Here is a 14,399-nt window from a genome sequence, read left to right on the forward strand (position 1 = left end):
GTCACGAGGAGTTCCGGAATGGTCCGGAGGTAAAGATTTATATATGGGAAGTCCTATTTTGGCCACCGGAAAATGTTCAGGTTTTTTTCGGTATTGTACCGGGAAGGTTCTAGAAGGTTCCGGAGTGGGGCCCACCTGCATGGGGGGACCCACATGAACGTGGGTAGTGGGGGCAAGGCCCCACACCCCTGGTCAAGGCGCAACAAGATCCCCCCTTAGAAGGAATAAGATCATATCCCGAAGGGATAAGATCAAGATCCCTAAAAAGGGGGGATAACAATCGGTGGGGAAGGAAATGATGGGATTTCTTTCCTCCCACCTTGGCCAACGCCCCAATGGACTTGGAGGGCAAGAAACCAGCCCCTCCACCCCTATATAAAGTGGGGAGGCGCATGGAGCTCAACACGAAGTTCTGGCGCAGCCCTACCTCTCTCCCTACTCCTCCTCTCCCATGGTGCTTGGCGAAGCCCTGCTGGATTGCCACGCTCCTCCACCACCACCACGCCGTTGTGCTGCTGTTGGATGGAGTCTTCCTCAACCTCTCCCTCTCTCCTTGCTGGATCAAGGCGTGGGAGACGTCACCGGGCTGTACGTGTGTTGAACGCGGAGGTGCCGTCCGTTCGGCACTAGGATCATCGGTGATTTGAATCACGACGAGTACGACTCCATCAACCCCGTTCACTTGAACGCTTCCGCTTAGCGATCTACAAGGGTATGTAGATGCACTCTCTTTCTACTCGTTGCTGGTTTCTCCATAGATAGATCTTGGTGACTTGTAGGAAAATTTTGAATTCCTGCTACGTTCCCCAACAAACCCTAGCCTAGCGCACACCACCACGGGCTTCTTCGCCGGCAAGAACAAGGGCAAGGCCCCCGCCTCATCCTCTTCGTGCTCGCTTGCGATCCCTCCTTCCTCCGCCGGCGTGTGCCCGCCCGACGAGGCAGCAGATAAGTGTCCCAGTGCACCAGGCGAGGTGGCACTGGGAGCACCGCATCCCCCTCCTGTACCCCGACGTGACCCTGCCACATGACTCACATTTGGATCCAGATAGGATCCCAGTACTGCTGTGCTGCGGAAGGTGCGGGCGCACGTGGAGGGGGTGCAGCGCCGGTGGGACATGCTAGCACTGGAGCAGCGCCTCAACCCCATCTATGCAACAGACTCTCCTAATTGGGAGTCTGGTTCGCCCTCGAGGACGAGGAGCAGCACCAGCGCGGCGTCCAGTCAAGGATGGCAGTTTTGCCCATGGGTATGGGTACCCGTTGGTACCCTACCCGAAAACAATGGGCATCTGCATGGCTTGAAAACATTTTGTACCCACGGATAATGGGTATCCATACCCGCAAAATACATGAGTAAGGCATAGGTATGAAATTGCGCCCTTGGGTAACCCAATGGATACCAAAAAACTAATAAATGAAAATAACTTCTCTGACATGTGGGGTCAACATCCAACTCCTATGACCCAAACCTAAATCTTGTATTCTCTAAACTAACGATAGCTCATAGGACCACAATCACCTATTCGCCACTCCTCCTACGTCCTATGAATCTCCTCAAAAGGATGAAATCTTTACTCATTGCATGTCAAACTCTCGATCCAGGATTCTCATTCCTACCACTGCCTCCTACTGCACCAGGCTTCCACTAACCGTTGCTCATACTCCCTTGATGCCTCAAACAGACCACCCATCAAAGGAGGCCGCGCCGGTGTTATATTGCTCCCCCATCATCACTTGAATTTTAGACTCATTTATTACCTTTGAAAAATTAAATGCTATATATTGTACCCACTGTATACCCATTGTGTATAGGATACCCGATGGATATGGGCAGGGGGGCCAGTTTATGACCATGGGTATTTAAGTGGGTGGGTATAGAAAGTTTCTATGGGTATGGGTTTGGGCAGAAGGAGGTTGTACCCACCCATACCCTGCCATTGTCATCCCTATGTCCAGCATGTGCGGGTTGGCACCCCCGCCACCCCCCGTCATGCTCCACACGGACATGGATGAGGAGGCCGCCTACCAGGCGGTGCTGGCAGTTGCCATGCAAGAAAGCGAAGAGGACGAGCGGCGCAAGGCGAAGGAGGAGGAGGCAGCATATACCAGGCGCGCATGCCAGAGGCCATCAGACTCTCCGCTTCCAGCAACTGCGCCGTGCTGCCGCTGATGCCGCCGTCCCCCATCAAGCCCGAGCTGGCGCCGTCCCCTATGTCGGCGCCCCAGCGGTACACCTGGAAAGGAGTGGTGCAAGTGGGTCAACGCGCCATCCATCTGGCTTGGGGCGACGCTGACGCAGGAGAAGCTCTACCTCGAGTAGTGGCGGACGCGCTGGCTGGCGGAGGAGCGCTTGGAGCAGTGGGAGCGCCTCGCGGAGGAGGAGCTCCTGGAGCAGTGGGAGGAGGAGCGCCGAGCCCGCGCTGCCCAGCCGGCGACGGTCACTCCGGCGACGGAGGACGTCGCCACAACCTGGGAGATGGCATTCCCCTGGGCTGCCCGGCGCCGACGCTCGTCGACCTCACCGGCCCCAAAGCTGATGACGAGGATGCCTAGGGCAGCGCGTCTCCTACTCATTTTTAGTTTTATTAAATATTTTTAATTAATGTAATGTGGACTCGTGGACAAAAGCCGGCATTTATGTTTAATTAACGTTTTTAATTTCAAAAAAATTGTGTTATAAATTGTTTCGCAGGCGAACTCAAAAATTGATCAGGACAGCGTGCAAGCGCCAACCCAAAACACAAAAGGGGACATGGAGGTCCGCTGGGCTGACCCAAACAGACAATGAACACGTCCGTTTGGGTTGGCCCATTGAAGTTGCTCTTAGGGGTACCATCCAATTCACACGAAAATAATTCGGGAAGGGGACTGAGCGAGTTGACAGCATGCAGTGATACTCTGGCCGCGCATTCACAGTGTTGCCGGGCGCAGGCTCTCACGGATCTGAATCGAGAGGGATCTCAATGCCACTAGATCGGAAACATGTGATCAAATCTGAGCCAGATGTGGTCCATGTCACTCCTGCCATATGCGCATGCACATCTAAAGACCTGATCACATGTTTTTGATATAGTGTGACTCCTGCCATATGCACATGCACATGTCCAAAGACTTGATTACCGTAAATGCACGGTCGAGTATCACTGCATGCTGCCAGCTGACAGCTCACTCGGTCTACGTCCCTAATGGTACCACTAACATGCTATGTTTTCACTAACATTCCATGTTTTGTCCTGGTAGGTGGAATATTTACAAGATACTAGTAAGCGGGACATCAAGATTGGGGTGAATGGCGCCAGCAGCGGCCATCACACCAGATTGTTCCATGGCTTTCTGGATGTGGTGGGCAAGAGATAAGGCTGATTGTGAGAGATAGGGAGTTGTTTGTAAATACGGAAACAAGTGTGGACATCTTTTTACAAAACTGCAGTAGTTTGCTTTGTATGCGTCAGATCTAGATCCGACGGCTATTGGTGAAAGATGGCATGCACATCATCATCACCAACTCAGGTTTTATAAGAGTAGAGATTTTAGGTGGACCGCCTGCCTGATCTGACAACGTGAGCTTTCTCCTCTATTTCTTTTCTCCATCTCAGAGATGTGTCCGTATGAATTTTACTTATTTCACTATGTTGGGGTCACTGGGAAGATATGTGGTGATACCAAGCCTTACATGCTACCATGATCCGGGAGCTTTTGATCATTTTACAAAAAAAACATTCAAAAGTTTCAAAATTACGCATAGGTATAATAGCTCTTTACATGCCGTCAGATCTGAAATCCAACGACCGAGAAAGATGTATCACGATAGCACCTAAAATTTGTATCACCTGCAATTTTGAAATTTTGAATGACTTTTTTGTAAAATGTTTAAGAACTCCCGAGAGCTGTCGGATCCCAGAACCCCCTATCATGGTAGCACGTAAGCCTTGGTATCACCAGATATCTTCCCTAGAGTCACTTGCTATGATTTTCAATAAGTTATCTTCTCGTATGCATCCATACTACTCACCTGAAGTTAAGCATTTACCTGATTGTTCATTTGGTTTAACTATGCGGATCGACGGGCAGATGCGGTGTTTGGTTTACGGGTGCGTGCGTTGGAGATGCCCTTAGTCGTCTCTCTTTCCCTCTTAAAAAAAGTCGCGTCTCAAGCAATGGATATAAATCCATCTCCTCAACAGCAGTGTTGCTCAGCTCATCACTCGATTCTTCCGCATCCGTTAGAGCTGCATGCCTACACGTACGTCTTCAATGGCGCCGTCGACGGAGACGAACGAGTTCAACGTTGCTACGTCAGCGCTCCCGACACACTTCGTTCTCGTCCCCCTCGTGGCGCAGGGCCACACCATCCCGATGGTGGACCTTGCACGCCTCCTCGCAGGACGCGGTGCGCGCGTGAGCGTGGTGACCACGCCCTGGAACGCCGCGCGCCTCCAGGGCGTCGCCGACTCTGCGCGGCGCGCCAAGCTGCCCCTAGACATAGTCGAGCTCCCGTTCGCGCCGGCCGACGACGGACTGCCCCCCGGCTGTGGCGACGACATCGACACCTTAGCCCCCATGTTCCAGGCCCTCCACAGGCTCGCCGGCCCCTTGGAGGCCTACCTGCGCGCGCTGGGGCGGCGGCCCGGCTGCATCATCTACGACAGGGCTAACGCATGGACTGCCGGCGTGGCCAGGAGCGTTGGGGTGCCGCTGCTCTTCTTCCACGGCCCTTCCTGCTTCTACTCGCTCTGCGACCTCAACGTCGCCACGCACGGACTTGTTGAGGAGCGCGAGACGTGCGTCATGCCAGGCATGCCGGTGCGCCTGGAGATGACCAGGGCTACCTGCTCCTCCGCTTTCTTGAAGACTCCTGCGTGGGAGGCGTTCCAGAAGAACGCCATGGAGGCCATGCGCATGGCCGACGGCGCCGTCGCCAACACGTTCCTGGACCTCGAGGGACAGTTCGTGTCGTGCTACGAGGCGGCGCTGGGGATGCCGGTGTGGGCGCTCGGGCCGTTCTGCCTCAGCAACCGCGACGAGACGGCCCTGGCGTGCCGCGGGGACAAGGACAGACCCACCGCCGTCAACCAGAGCGCGGTCACCGAATGGCTCGACGCCATGTGCACCGGCTCCGTTGTTTTTGCCAGCTTCGGCAGCCTCGTGCGGGTGCTTCACGAGCAGCTGTACGAGGTCGGGCATGGCCTCGAGGACTCGGGCAGGCCGTTCCTTTGGGTCGTGAAGGAGTCCGAGGTGGCGGCCTCGCCGGAGGTGCTGGAGTGGCTGCAAGCCCTGGAGGCACGCACCGCGGGTCATGGCCTCGTGGTGCGCGGCTGGGCGCCGCAGCTCGCCATCCTGTCGCACCGCGCCGTGGGGGCCTTCGTGACACACTGCGGCTGGAACTCGCTGCTGGAGTCGATCGCACACGGCGTGCCGGTCGTGACGTGGCCGCACTTGGCAGACCAGTTCCTGAACGAGCGTCTGGCCGTGGACGTGCTCGGGGTGGGCGTGCCCGTCGGCGCAGCTGTGCCTGACGGCGAGGCCGTAATGGTGGCGCGCGGAGACATCGCGCGGGCGGTGTCGGAGCTCATGGGCAGTGGCGACGTGGCCGAGGAGAGGAGGAGGAAGGCCAAGGAGTACGGCGAGAGAGCTCGCACGGCCATGGCCATAGGAGGTTCATCGTACCAAAACCTGGCGCGGCTGATACAGAGATTCACGCCCAATGATGCCAAGGAACAGTAGAAAGATTAAAAGATCCGAATAAAAGGATAAAAAAACGCCATACATTATGAGACGGAGGGAGTACAAAATTATCAAACGTGAACCAACCCCACGCGCGCACGTAAAAGCATACTCTCACATGCATATGATTTTTCAACATCAATTTTTCATCCAAATTTTGTCGCCGTGCAAAATACTACTCCTTGCAGTACAAGCTAGCTTTTAGTAGTATACTTTGTTGGGCAAATCCTGAAAACTACACAAGTGATCGAGTTCATAGATATATCTTCCATGCGTAAGTTTTGATCCATCGATCCAATGAAACTTAATCACGGGACAAGGTCTTTGTAGTTTTCTGCACAAACATAATGAAATAAGAACAAAAAACAGAACTAAAATAATGAGTTTTGTAAAATATAATGAAATAGTGGCATTAGTATTACCTTTTAAGACGAAAGAAAATGAAAATTAAACAAAACAACCAATGAGAAAAGCTTGCACATAATTTACACAAAAAGTGTGTCTTTTAATAATATGCAAGAATAAGAATATAATAATGCTATTTTATAATAAAATATTTCATAAAAACAAATGTATTAGTGGCATTTGTAATACCCTTAAATATAAAACTAAAAAAATGAAACTAATGAAGTTATTAAGTAAGAATGAATTAAGCCAGCCACCAACACTTCAAAAGCTGCCTGATTTTCATGTTGAGAAAAGAGTGAAAAATAGGCAGAGAGTCCTAATAGATTTTTTTCAACACAGAGTTCGATTATGCACGGTTGATTGCCAATGGATTTGCATGAAGATCTAAAGAAGACCTTGATGTAACCATTGCCTTGCTGATGTTACGTTGTGTTTTTGGCCATGTGTTTCGTTTAAATGATTGTTTATGTTGCACCAACAATGATGTCAACTTTTTCTCCATTTAGGTAGAAACAAATAGTATGGTTTTGCAAATCATGTGTGATTTATTCTTTTGCGGTATATCAGGTTGTGATGTGTTATTATGTGCTCATTTGTCGCAGGTGGAAATCAAAACACTGCAGGTGGTTAAGCAGAGACCGATGATCTAGGATGTGTCTCACAGATTCTAGTAGAAATAATTTCACCTGAATAATAGTCAAGAAGCTTGATAGGCTGTCTTCAGACAAAGTGAAACATCACTAATATGGATGGCGTTGTCGACAAGCTGTGTTATCATTGTACCTCATGGAGAAGAACAAAAATTGCAACAGATTCAGGGCACCGAGCGCCGCCATCGTCCAGAAGAAGTAGTCTAGGTGGCCTTTGTCGAGGTCCTCCGAAATCCACACCGTTGTGGATGCGACAACGCCCAGCACAGCTGAGTTGAGGTAGTTCCCCACCGCGACAGCGAGCTGTGATAGTGCAGTGCATAGGCTCCTCATTCCGTCTGGTGACCGGTCATAGAAGAGCTCCAACATGCCAATTACCGTGAACACCTCGCCGGCACCCAACACAACATACGCCGGTGCTTGCCACATGATGTTCATCATTTCCCCGGTCGCGGCTACCGCGAGCCGGTTCCTCTCGAGCAGCGCCAAGTAGGCCATGCAGAGTGTGGACATCGCGAAGCCAATGCCGAGGCGCTGTGACTGCGTGAGGCCTCGATCCTCACCGGTGGCATGCCGGGCCAAGGGCACCAGCACCATGTCGTAGATGGGGACTAGCACGAGCGTGGTAACCACGGTGAAGCTGGCGATGGAGGCTGGCGGCACAACAAATGGCCCCACGCGGTTGTCCATTATCATGCCCTGCTCAATCACCGTCGACGACATCTGCGACATGATCATGAAGAATATCACCAAGGACGCCCATGTGGGGCACAATCGCAACAACATCTTCACCTCCTCCACATGAGACACTACGCATAGCCTCCACGGGCTTGTCGACGTGCCTTTCTTCTCCACTGTTGGTGCTGGTACAATGGCAGCCTTGTCCAAAAATCTGGAAAGGAAACACAATATTTTCAAACACAAAATTCAGAAAGTAACATGAGTTTCTTCCCGAAGATATTATACTACATACCTGAACTGAGTGGTATGGTGAACATTGAACGTAGCCTCTAATGGTGCTGAAGGCAGGTGATGTAGGGTTGAGCAATCATCTGGCAAATCCATATGGTGATTCCTTGCAGCTGCAACAACAACCTGAGACACTCTTGTCATGGGACTCTCTCCCAGTGTCTTGTACCTATAGATCCTCCTACCAGCGATGAACACTGTGAAGCTGAGGCTCATGAAGATCGTCGGGACCGCGAAGCCAATGCCCCAACCAGCATTATCTTGCACCCACACGATCATAGTGGTCGATAGAAGGGAACCAATACTGGTCGAGAAGTAGAACCAATTGAAGAAGGAGCCCTTCTTTAACTGCTCCGACGGGTCGGTGATGTCAAACTGGTCAGCACCAAAAGTGGAAGTACATGGCTTGATGCCACCATTGCCAAGGGCTGTAAGATAGAGTCCTGTGTAGACGGCGATACGATGGATCTCATCATTGCTGGAGGATTGCCGCATCCATGGGAGTGTCGTCGAAACCGTGAGGACAAGCATTCCCTAGGAAAAAACATGAAAGTTGTTCATCGATGCTCGTAGCATAATTCCATAAAAAAATGGTGGTGCTGCAGACGACCAATGTATCGGCTGATTCACACGTCTGAATGGTAATGTGCACATTACGTATTATATTCATGAAAAACGTATGTTTCACTTACGAGAGCATAAACCGAGAGGAAAACCACTAATGTCTTGTATCTTCCCCAATAGGTGTCTGCTAAGAAAGCTCCAACAAGCGGCGTGAAGAATGTGGTGCCAATCCAAGTGGACACATTCCTCGCCGCGTCGATGTTGCTTTCGTGGAGCACGCTGGTTAGGTAGGTGACCAAGTTCTTGGAGATAGCGAAGAAGGCCAGGCATTCGCTGAATTGGATACCTAGTGCATGTCAGACAATTAGAGTAAGTGTTGAGCATCTTTTAGGGAAGGAAAAAAAGTTGATGAGTTTTGTAGTATACCTAGGACAAAGAAGCAGGCTCTCCAGTCCCCTGTGCTTGCCTTAACAGCAGGTTGTCCGTCAACATCAACTGTTCCATCACTAGTGTATCTTGAATTCCCATCCTGTGTAAAACCTTTGCTATGATTTACTTATTTCTTGTGACGGTCTTATGCTAAATTGAACTATTTATTTCTGTGTATGATAAAATTTTCCGAAGAATCTTTTTTAAATCATGATTTCTCCCAGGAATCGACCACATCAAAAGATCACATGCACTACCCTCAAAAAAATAAATTTATCACATGCAGGCAATCAGGAAAACACGGCTATCACTAATCCCACGGGTGTTCCGGGAGCTTACTCCTAATTAATCACCGGCTACTTTGATTACTGTTAGCTTAAATCTACTCGGCTAGCTATAACTAGTAAAACAGATGCCATGATTTTATTTGTACTTGCCTGATAGAGATGAGGATGTGGGTGATGGAGCAAGGGCCTCTCCTCATCTCCTGCTGCTTCCATGGCTAATCGCCGTAACAGGACAACCAACGAACACCTCCTAGTCCTCCTTCAGACGACAGTGAATAAACTGCAATCACCAGATCAAGAACACACACAGAGAGACCTGGGGCAGGAGAGGAGGAAGATGGAGGCAGCTAATGAGGACGTACGTATTGTACTGGTTGGTGTTGGATGGGCGGCACCATGAAAGAAAGAGAAGCAGATGCGATGTCTCTTTCTTTCAGTTTGAGTGGACATCGTTTTCGGTTGTTAAGAGGAACCTACAAATCTGTCTGCCAAACACCACATTGGAATCAAACCTGAACTTATACTTTTGGGTACGTCTATATTACATCTAGATGTAAGATAATACCTCACATCTAAATATGATGTCAGCGTCACCTCACTTTTTCATTGTTTGTCCTGTTTGTTTCATTTTAATTTGTCAGAGCCCAAACCTAAAAAACAGCTCGCTCGTGTCTGCCTTGGTGGCGCGCCTCTACATAAATCTGGTTGATTGCTCCCTCAACAACAACAAAATCTGGTCGCTAGTTACCCGTACAAAAAAATCTGATGGCTAGCTTTTTCGGTAAAAAAAAATGATCGCTGTATTCTAGAAAAAAAATGATCGCTAGTGCTAGCATCAATTTGTTAGCTTTTGCGTCTGACCGATATACATTTACAAGTATATCTCTCATCGCTATCTTCTATGCTACCAACAATTTTTTTTGCCTTCGGTTTTTACGTTTTTCGCCTCCTAGTTCTCCTCCTTCAGACGACACTCGAAAAACTACAATCACAGATTCAAGAATGATTTCATAAAAACTGAAACAGAACACACACGGAAGGGAGAGAGAGAGAGAGGGAGAGAACCTGGAGGAGGAGGAGAAAGATGGATGGGAGGCACCAAGAAAGAACGAGAAGCGGATGGGATGTCTCTTTCAGTTTGAGTGGACATCGTTTTCGGTTGTTAAAAGGAACCTACAAATCTGTGTGCCAAACACCACATGGGAATCGAGCCCAAATTTATACTTTTTTGTCGTTGCAGATGACTGTTGGGGAACTGTTATTGATTTTAAAGGAAAATCATTCCCTTCGGTGGGCCAAACAATCGCTGAAATCAGTAGTCTCGTGTTGTCGCCACGTGCCCCTCGAAGCCTCTTATCTCTGTTATCTGCAAGGAGGATGTTATGTCGCCACTCATCGAATTTAGGTGATGCATGGGGCACCGGAGCCGCTCGCATTTTCCTTGATTTATTTTTGGTCTTCTAACGATGTGCGTTTAGTGAGAGATAACGTTCCCGTCGACTACGAAGGTGTATGTGACGACTTCATCGATCTCAAGATGATGTGCCCCTCAGTCTCTCGGAAGTGCTCTAGGGATAGGGTGTGTGCCTGCGTTTATAGAGATGAATCTATGTGCATATATATAAGTGTCTACATATGTATTGTGTTAAAAAAAAGTAATGTGTTATTAAGCGCTCATCTGAAGTAGCCAAAAACGGAGGAGTTGTACTCAGAGATAGCCAAGGGGCGTTCCTTGCTTGTGCATGTCATTTCTTCACCATGGCTGATCCTGGAGTGGCAAAGATCATGGCATGCAAGCGTGCTCTGTTGGTCGCAGCGGAGATTAATGTACAGAGGGTACATCTCGAGCTGGACAGCCAGGCTCTAGTGCAAACCATCAACACTCCAGAGAAGAACTTGTCGGCCTCGAGACCGTGGCTGGAGGAGATAAAGACCATGCTTCAAGGCTTCGTCGATTTTAGGGTCTCTTGGGTTAGGCGATCCGTGAATGTTGCCGCGCATAAATTAGCTAAGATAGGGGTAGGAGAAGAACTTTGTAAGGTTTGGTTGGGATCACCGCCAGAGTGCATTCTGGAGGTGGTCACGGACGAAATTCCGAACTTCTTTTAAGTGAATAAGACGGCGACATTCACCCAAAAAAAAACTGTAGTAGCCAAAAACGAACCGTCGTGGTGGTTGAGCACTGATTTCCAATAAATAAAGGAAGTATAGCATATTGAAACGTGTGGTTTCAGATTATTTCCAATATTCGAAGAAAATGAATTAGAGAAAAAAGAGATGAGAGGCGGATATTTGATGTATAGCGTTGGAGCGCCGGCGTCCCACCCGTTGTTGGCCGACATGTCCGAATGTGGTTCTTTTTTTTTAACACAGTACAGAGACGTAAGCACTTATATACACGCACATACACTCACCCCCTATGAACGCACACACGCATATCCTACCCCTATGAGCACCTCCGAAATACTGAGCTGGCCGGGAACGTCTCCTCCCACTGAATGCGGGTCGTCGAAAATTCTGAAATAAATCCAGAAATAAATGCGAGCACCAGGATTTGAACCCTGATGGGCTGCGGATACCACAGTCCCTCTGACCATCCAATCATAGGTTGGTTCGCCGTCCGAACGTGGTTCGTAGACATTGGAGGGCCGTCGGTTGATGAATGCCGCTGGAGATGCACAATTCAGTGGCTTCGATTGAAGACTGTGAAGTGCTTTCTTGTACTAACAGCATTCAGTCACTTCGTGATCGCCGCTGTTGCGTACTAATATTTGTAAATGATGTAATTTCTCAAGTCCAAATGAACACTCACTATGAACACCGACTATGCTTGTTTCCATTGAAATGATGCAGAGCCTGGGGATAATCCTATTTTTTAATAAGAAAAATGAACACGGACTGCTATGTCTTTGTGAAGTCGGGCTACCTACGGGTGTGCCTCATGGCCGGAACAGAGCAGAGCAAGAACTGCAGCAGGTTTAGTGCGCCGAGCACCGCCATCAGCCAGAAGAAGTAGTCCAGGTGGCCGTCGTTGAGGTCCTCTGGGATCCATCCCGTGGCGGACGCGACGGAGCCCAGCACGGCCGAGTTAAGGTAGTTCCCCGCTGCGACAGCGAGCTGTGCGAGTGCGGTGCACAGACTCCTCATGCTGTCGGGCGCTTTGTCGTAGAAGAGCTCGATCACGCCAATGGCGGCGAACACCTCCCCGGCGCCCAGTATGGTGTATGCCGGTGCCTGCCACATGTGCCCGATGATGATCTTCGTCGGGTCATTGTTGATGCAAGGAGACAGTGCGAAAGTGAAAAGAAGAAGTTTAAGTTCGATCGCATGTTAGAGGATCACAAAAAAGGTTTGTACCCCAATTGCGAAGATGACAACACAAAGCTCGGTACCGTACTGGAATTGCTGCAGTGGAAGGCAGAGAATGGTGTGCCTGACAAAGGATTTGAGAAGCTATTGAAAATATTGAAGAAGAAGCTTCCAAAGGATAAGGAATTGCCCGACAGTACATATGCAACAAAGAAAGTAGTATGCCCTCTAGGATTGGAGGTGCAGAAGATACATGTGCATGCCCTAATGACTGCATCCTGTACAACGGTGCGACGAGGATTTGAACGCATGCCCGGTATGCGGTGCATTGCGGTATAAGATCAGACGAAATGACCCTGTTGATGTTGACGACGAGCGCCCCAGGAAGAGGGTTCCTGTTGAGGTGATATGGTATGCTCCTATAATACCACGGTTGAAACGCCTGTTCAGAAACAAAGAGCATGCCAAGTTGTTGTGATGGCACAGAGAGGACCGTAAAAAAGACGGGAAGTTGAGAGCACCCGCTGACGGGTCGCAGTGGAGAAAAATTGAGAGAAAGTACTAGAAGGAGTTTGCAGGTGATGCAAGGAACGTATGATTTGGTTTAAGCGCGGATGGCATTAATCCTTTTAGGAAGAAGAGCAGCAATCACAGCACCTAGCCCGTGACTCTATGTATCTATAACCTTCCTCCTTGGCTGTGCATGAAGCGGAAGTTCATTATGATGTCAGTTCTCAACCAAGGCCCTAAGCAACCCGGCAACGACATTGATGTGTACCTAAGGCCATTAGTTGAAGAACTTTTACAGCTATGGATTGGAAACGGTGTGCGTGTGTGGGATGAGCACAAACAGGAGGAATTTGACCTACATGCGTTGTTGTTTGTCACCATCAATGATTAGCTTGCTCTCAGTAACCTTTCGGGATAGACAAACAAGGGATACCACGCATGCGCGCACTGTTTAGATGACACCGAAAGTATATACCTGGACAAATGCAGGAAGAATGTATACCTGGGGCATCGTTGATTCCTTCCGACCAACCATCAATGTCGAAAGAAAGGCAAGCATTTTAAAGGCGAGGCAGATCACTGGAAGAAGCCCGCCATGCGTACCGGTGATCACGTACTTGCTATGGTCAATGATTTAAAAGTAATCTTCGAAAAGGGTCCCGGCAAACTATCTGTTTCCGACTGACGCTGAGGGACGCGCACCCATGTGGAAGAAAAAATCTATATTTTGGGACCTACCCTCACTAGTAGAAAAAGGGCCTATTATCCCGATTGGTGAGGGCCTTTAGTCCCGGTTCATGAACCGGGACTAAAGGGTCGGTACTAATGCCCTGACCCCTTTAGTCCCGGTTCAATCCAGAACCGGGACAGAAGGGCCTCCACGTGGCCTGTCCCCTGAGCCCAGGCAGGAGGGCCTTTGGTCCCGGTTGGTGGCACCAACCGGGACCAATAGGCATCCACGCGTCAGCGTTTATGTGGCTGTGGTTTTTGTTTTTTTTAAAAAGGGGGGGGTTGGGGGTTTTGGGGGGTTAATTTAGGTGTTTCATATATTGTGCTATAGCTAGCTAATTAATAGAGAGAAGTGTCCTCTCTTTTGTCCGTGCTTGGTCGACGCTACGTACCATACATACATACGTATAGAGAGGACTAGCTAGACACGCTAGCTAGCTAGTAAGCAAACAGAAGATCGTCATGAACATATATGCATACAGAGAGAAGTGATATCGACCACCTCTCCTTCTCCGAGAGATTGGTCGAACAAACAAGTTCTCGTATATCTATCCGACACTACCGGCTATATATATACAATAATTATCTTTTACAAATATATAATCTCCTAAAATACGGACGCGTGGTCCACATAGTATTCTCCGTCTTCAGCGATCACGTGGTCAAGAAAGAATGCCGCCAATTCCTCTTGAATTGCTCGCATGCGATCTGGTGCTAGGAGTTCATCCCGCATCCGAAACATCTAATTTTAAGAAGGGGGTCAATATATATATATATATATATATATATATATATATATATATATATATATATATAT

The 14,399-nt window shown here is 49.1% G+C and overlaps 3 protein-coding genes across 3 annotated transcripts; 1 reads left to right on the plus strand and 2 right to left on the minus strand.

The window, feature by feature from the left end:
- Window positions 1-4,145: 4,145 nt before the first annotated feature.
- Window positions 4,146-5,989, plus strand: LOC123043073 (UDP-glycosyltransferase 73C4-like). Its single transcript, XM_044465417.1, has one exon. The coding sequence runs from the start codon at window positions 4,237-4,239 to the stop codon at window positions 5,725-5,727; it is 1,491 nt and encodes a 496-aa protein (XP_044321352.1). The 5' UTR covers window positions 4,146-4,236; the 3' UTR covers window positions 5,728-5,989.
- LOC123043072 (protein NRT1/ PTR FAMILY 8.5) lies at window positions 5,747-9,434 on the minus strand. Its single transcript, XM_044465415.1, has 6 exons — window positions 9,185-9,434; window positions 8,745-8,847; window positions 8,447-8,664; window positions 7,759-8,288; window positions 6,919-7,677; window positions 5,747-6,061 (listed from the first exon to the last, which is right to left on the minus strand). Exons 1-6 carry the CDS (start codon window positions 9,245-9,247, stop codon window positions 5,929-5,931), a joined length of 1,806 nt encoding a protein of 601 aa, XP_044321350.1. The 5' UTR covers window positions 9,248-9,434; the 3' UTR covers window positions 5,747-5,928.
- Window positions 9,435-11,956: 2,522 nt separating this feature from the next.
- Window positions 11,957-12,277, minus strand: LOC123038706 (protein NRT1/ PTR FAMILY 8.5-like). The gene has a single exon (XM_044462210.1). The coding sequence runs from the start codon at window positions 12,275-12,277 to the stop codon at window positions 11,957-11,959; it is 321 nt and encodes a 106-aa protein (XP_044318145.1).
- Window positions 12,278-14,399: the final 2,122 nt, after the last annotated feature.

The sequence above is a fragment of the Triticum aestivum genome, chromosome 2B (assembly GCF_018294505.1).
Source record: "Triticum aestivum cultivar Chinese Spring chromosome 2B, IWGSC CS RefSeq v2.1, whole genome shotgun sequence".
NCBI lineage: Eukaryota > Viridiplantae > Streptophyta > Magnoliopsida > Poales > Poaceae > Triticum > Triticum aestivum.

What these genes read in the sequence shown, in the direction of transcription:
- LOC123038706 (XM_044462210.1), bottom strand. Translation starts at nt 12,277, where the DNA reads ATGTGGCAGGCACCGGCATACACCATACTGGGCGCCGGGGAGGTGTTC.
- LOC123043072 (XM_044465415.1), bottom strand. Translation starts at nt 9,247, where the DNA reads ATGGAAGCAGCAGGAGATGAGGAGAGGCCCTTGCTCCATCACCCACAT. An exon ending in CACATCCTCATCTCTATCAG is followed by an intron (nt 8,848 to 9,184) that starts GCAAGTACAAAT and finishes GGTTTTACACAG; the next exon opens with GATGGGAATTCAAGATACAC. An exon ending in CACCATACCACTCAGTTCAG is followed by an intron (nt 7,678 to 7,758) that starts GTATGTAGTATA and finishes TTTCCTTTCCAG; the next exon opens with ATTTTTGGACAAGGCTGCCA.
- LOC123043073 (XM_044465417.1), top strand. Translation starts at nt 4,237, where the DNA reads ATGCCTACACGTACGTCTTCAATGGCGCCGTCGACGGAGACGAACGAG.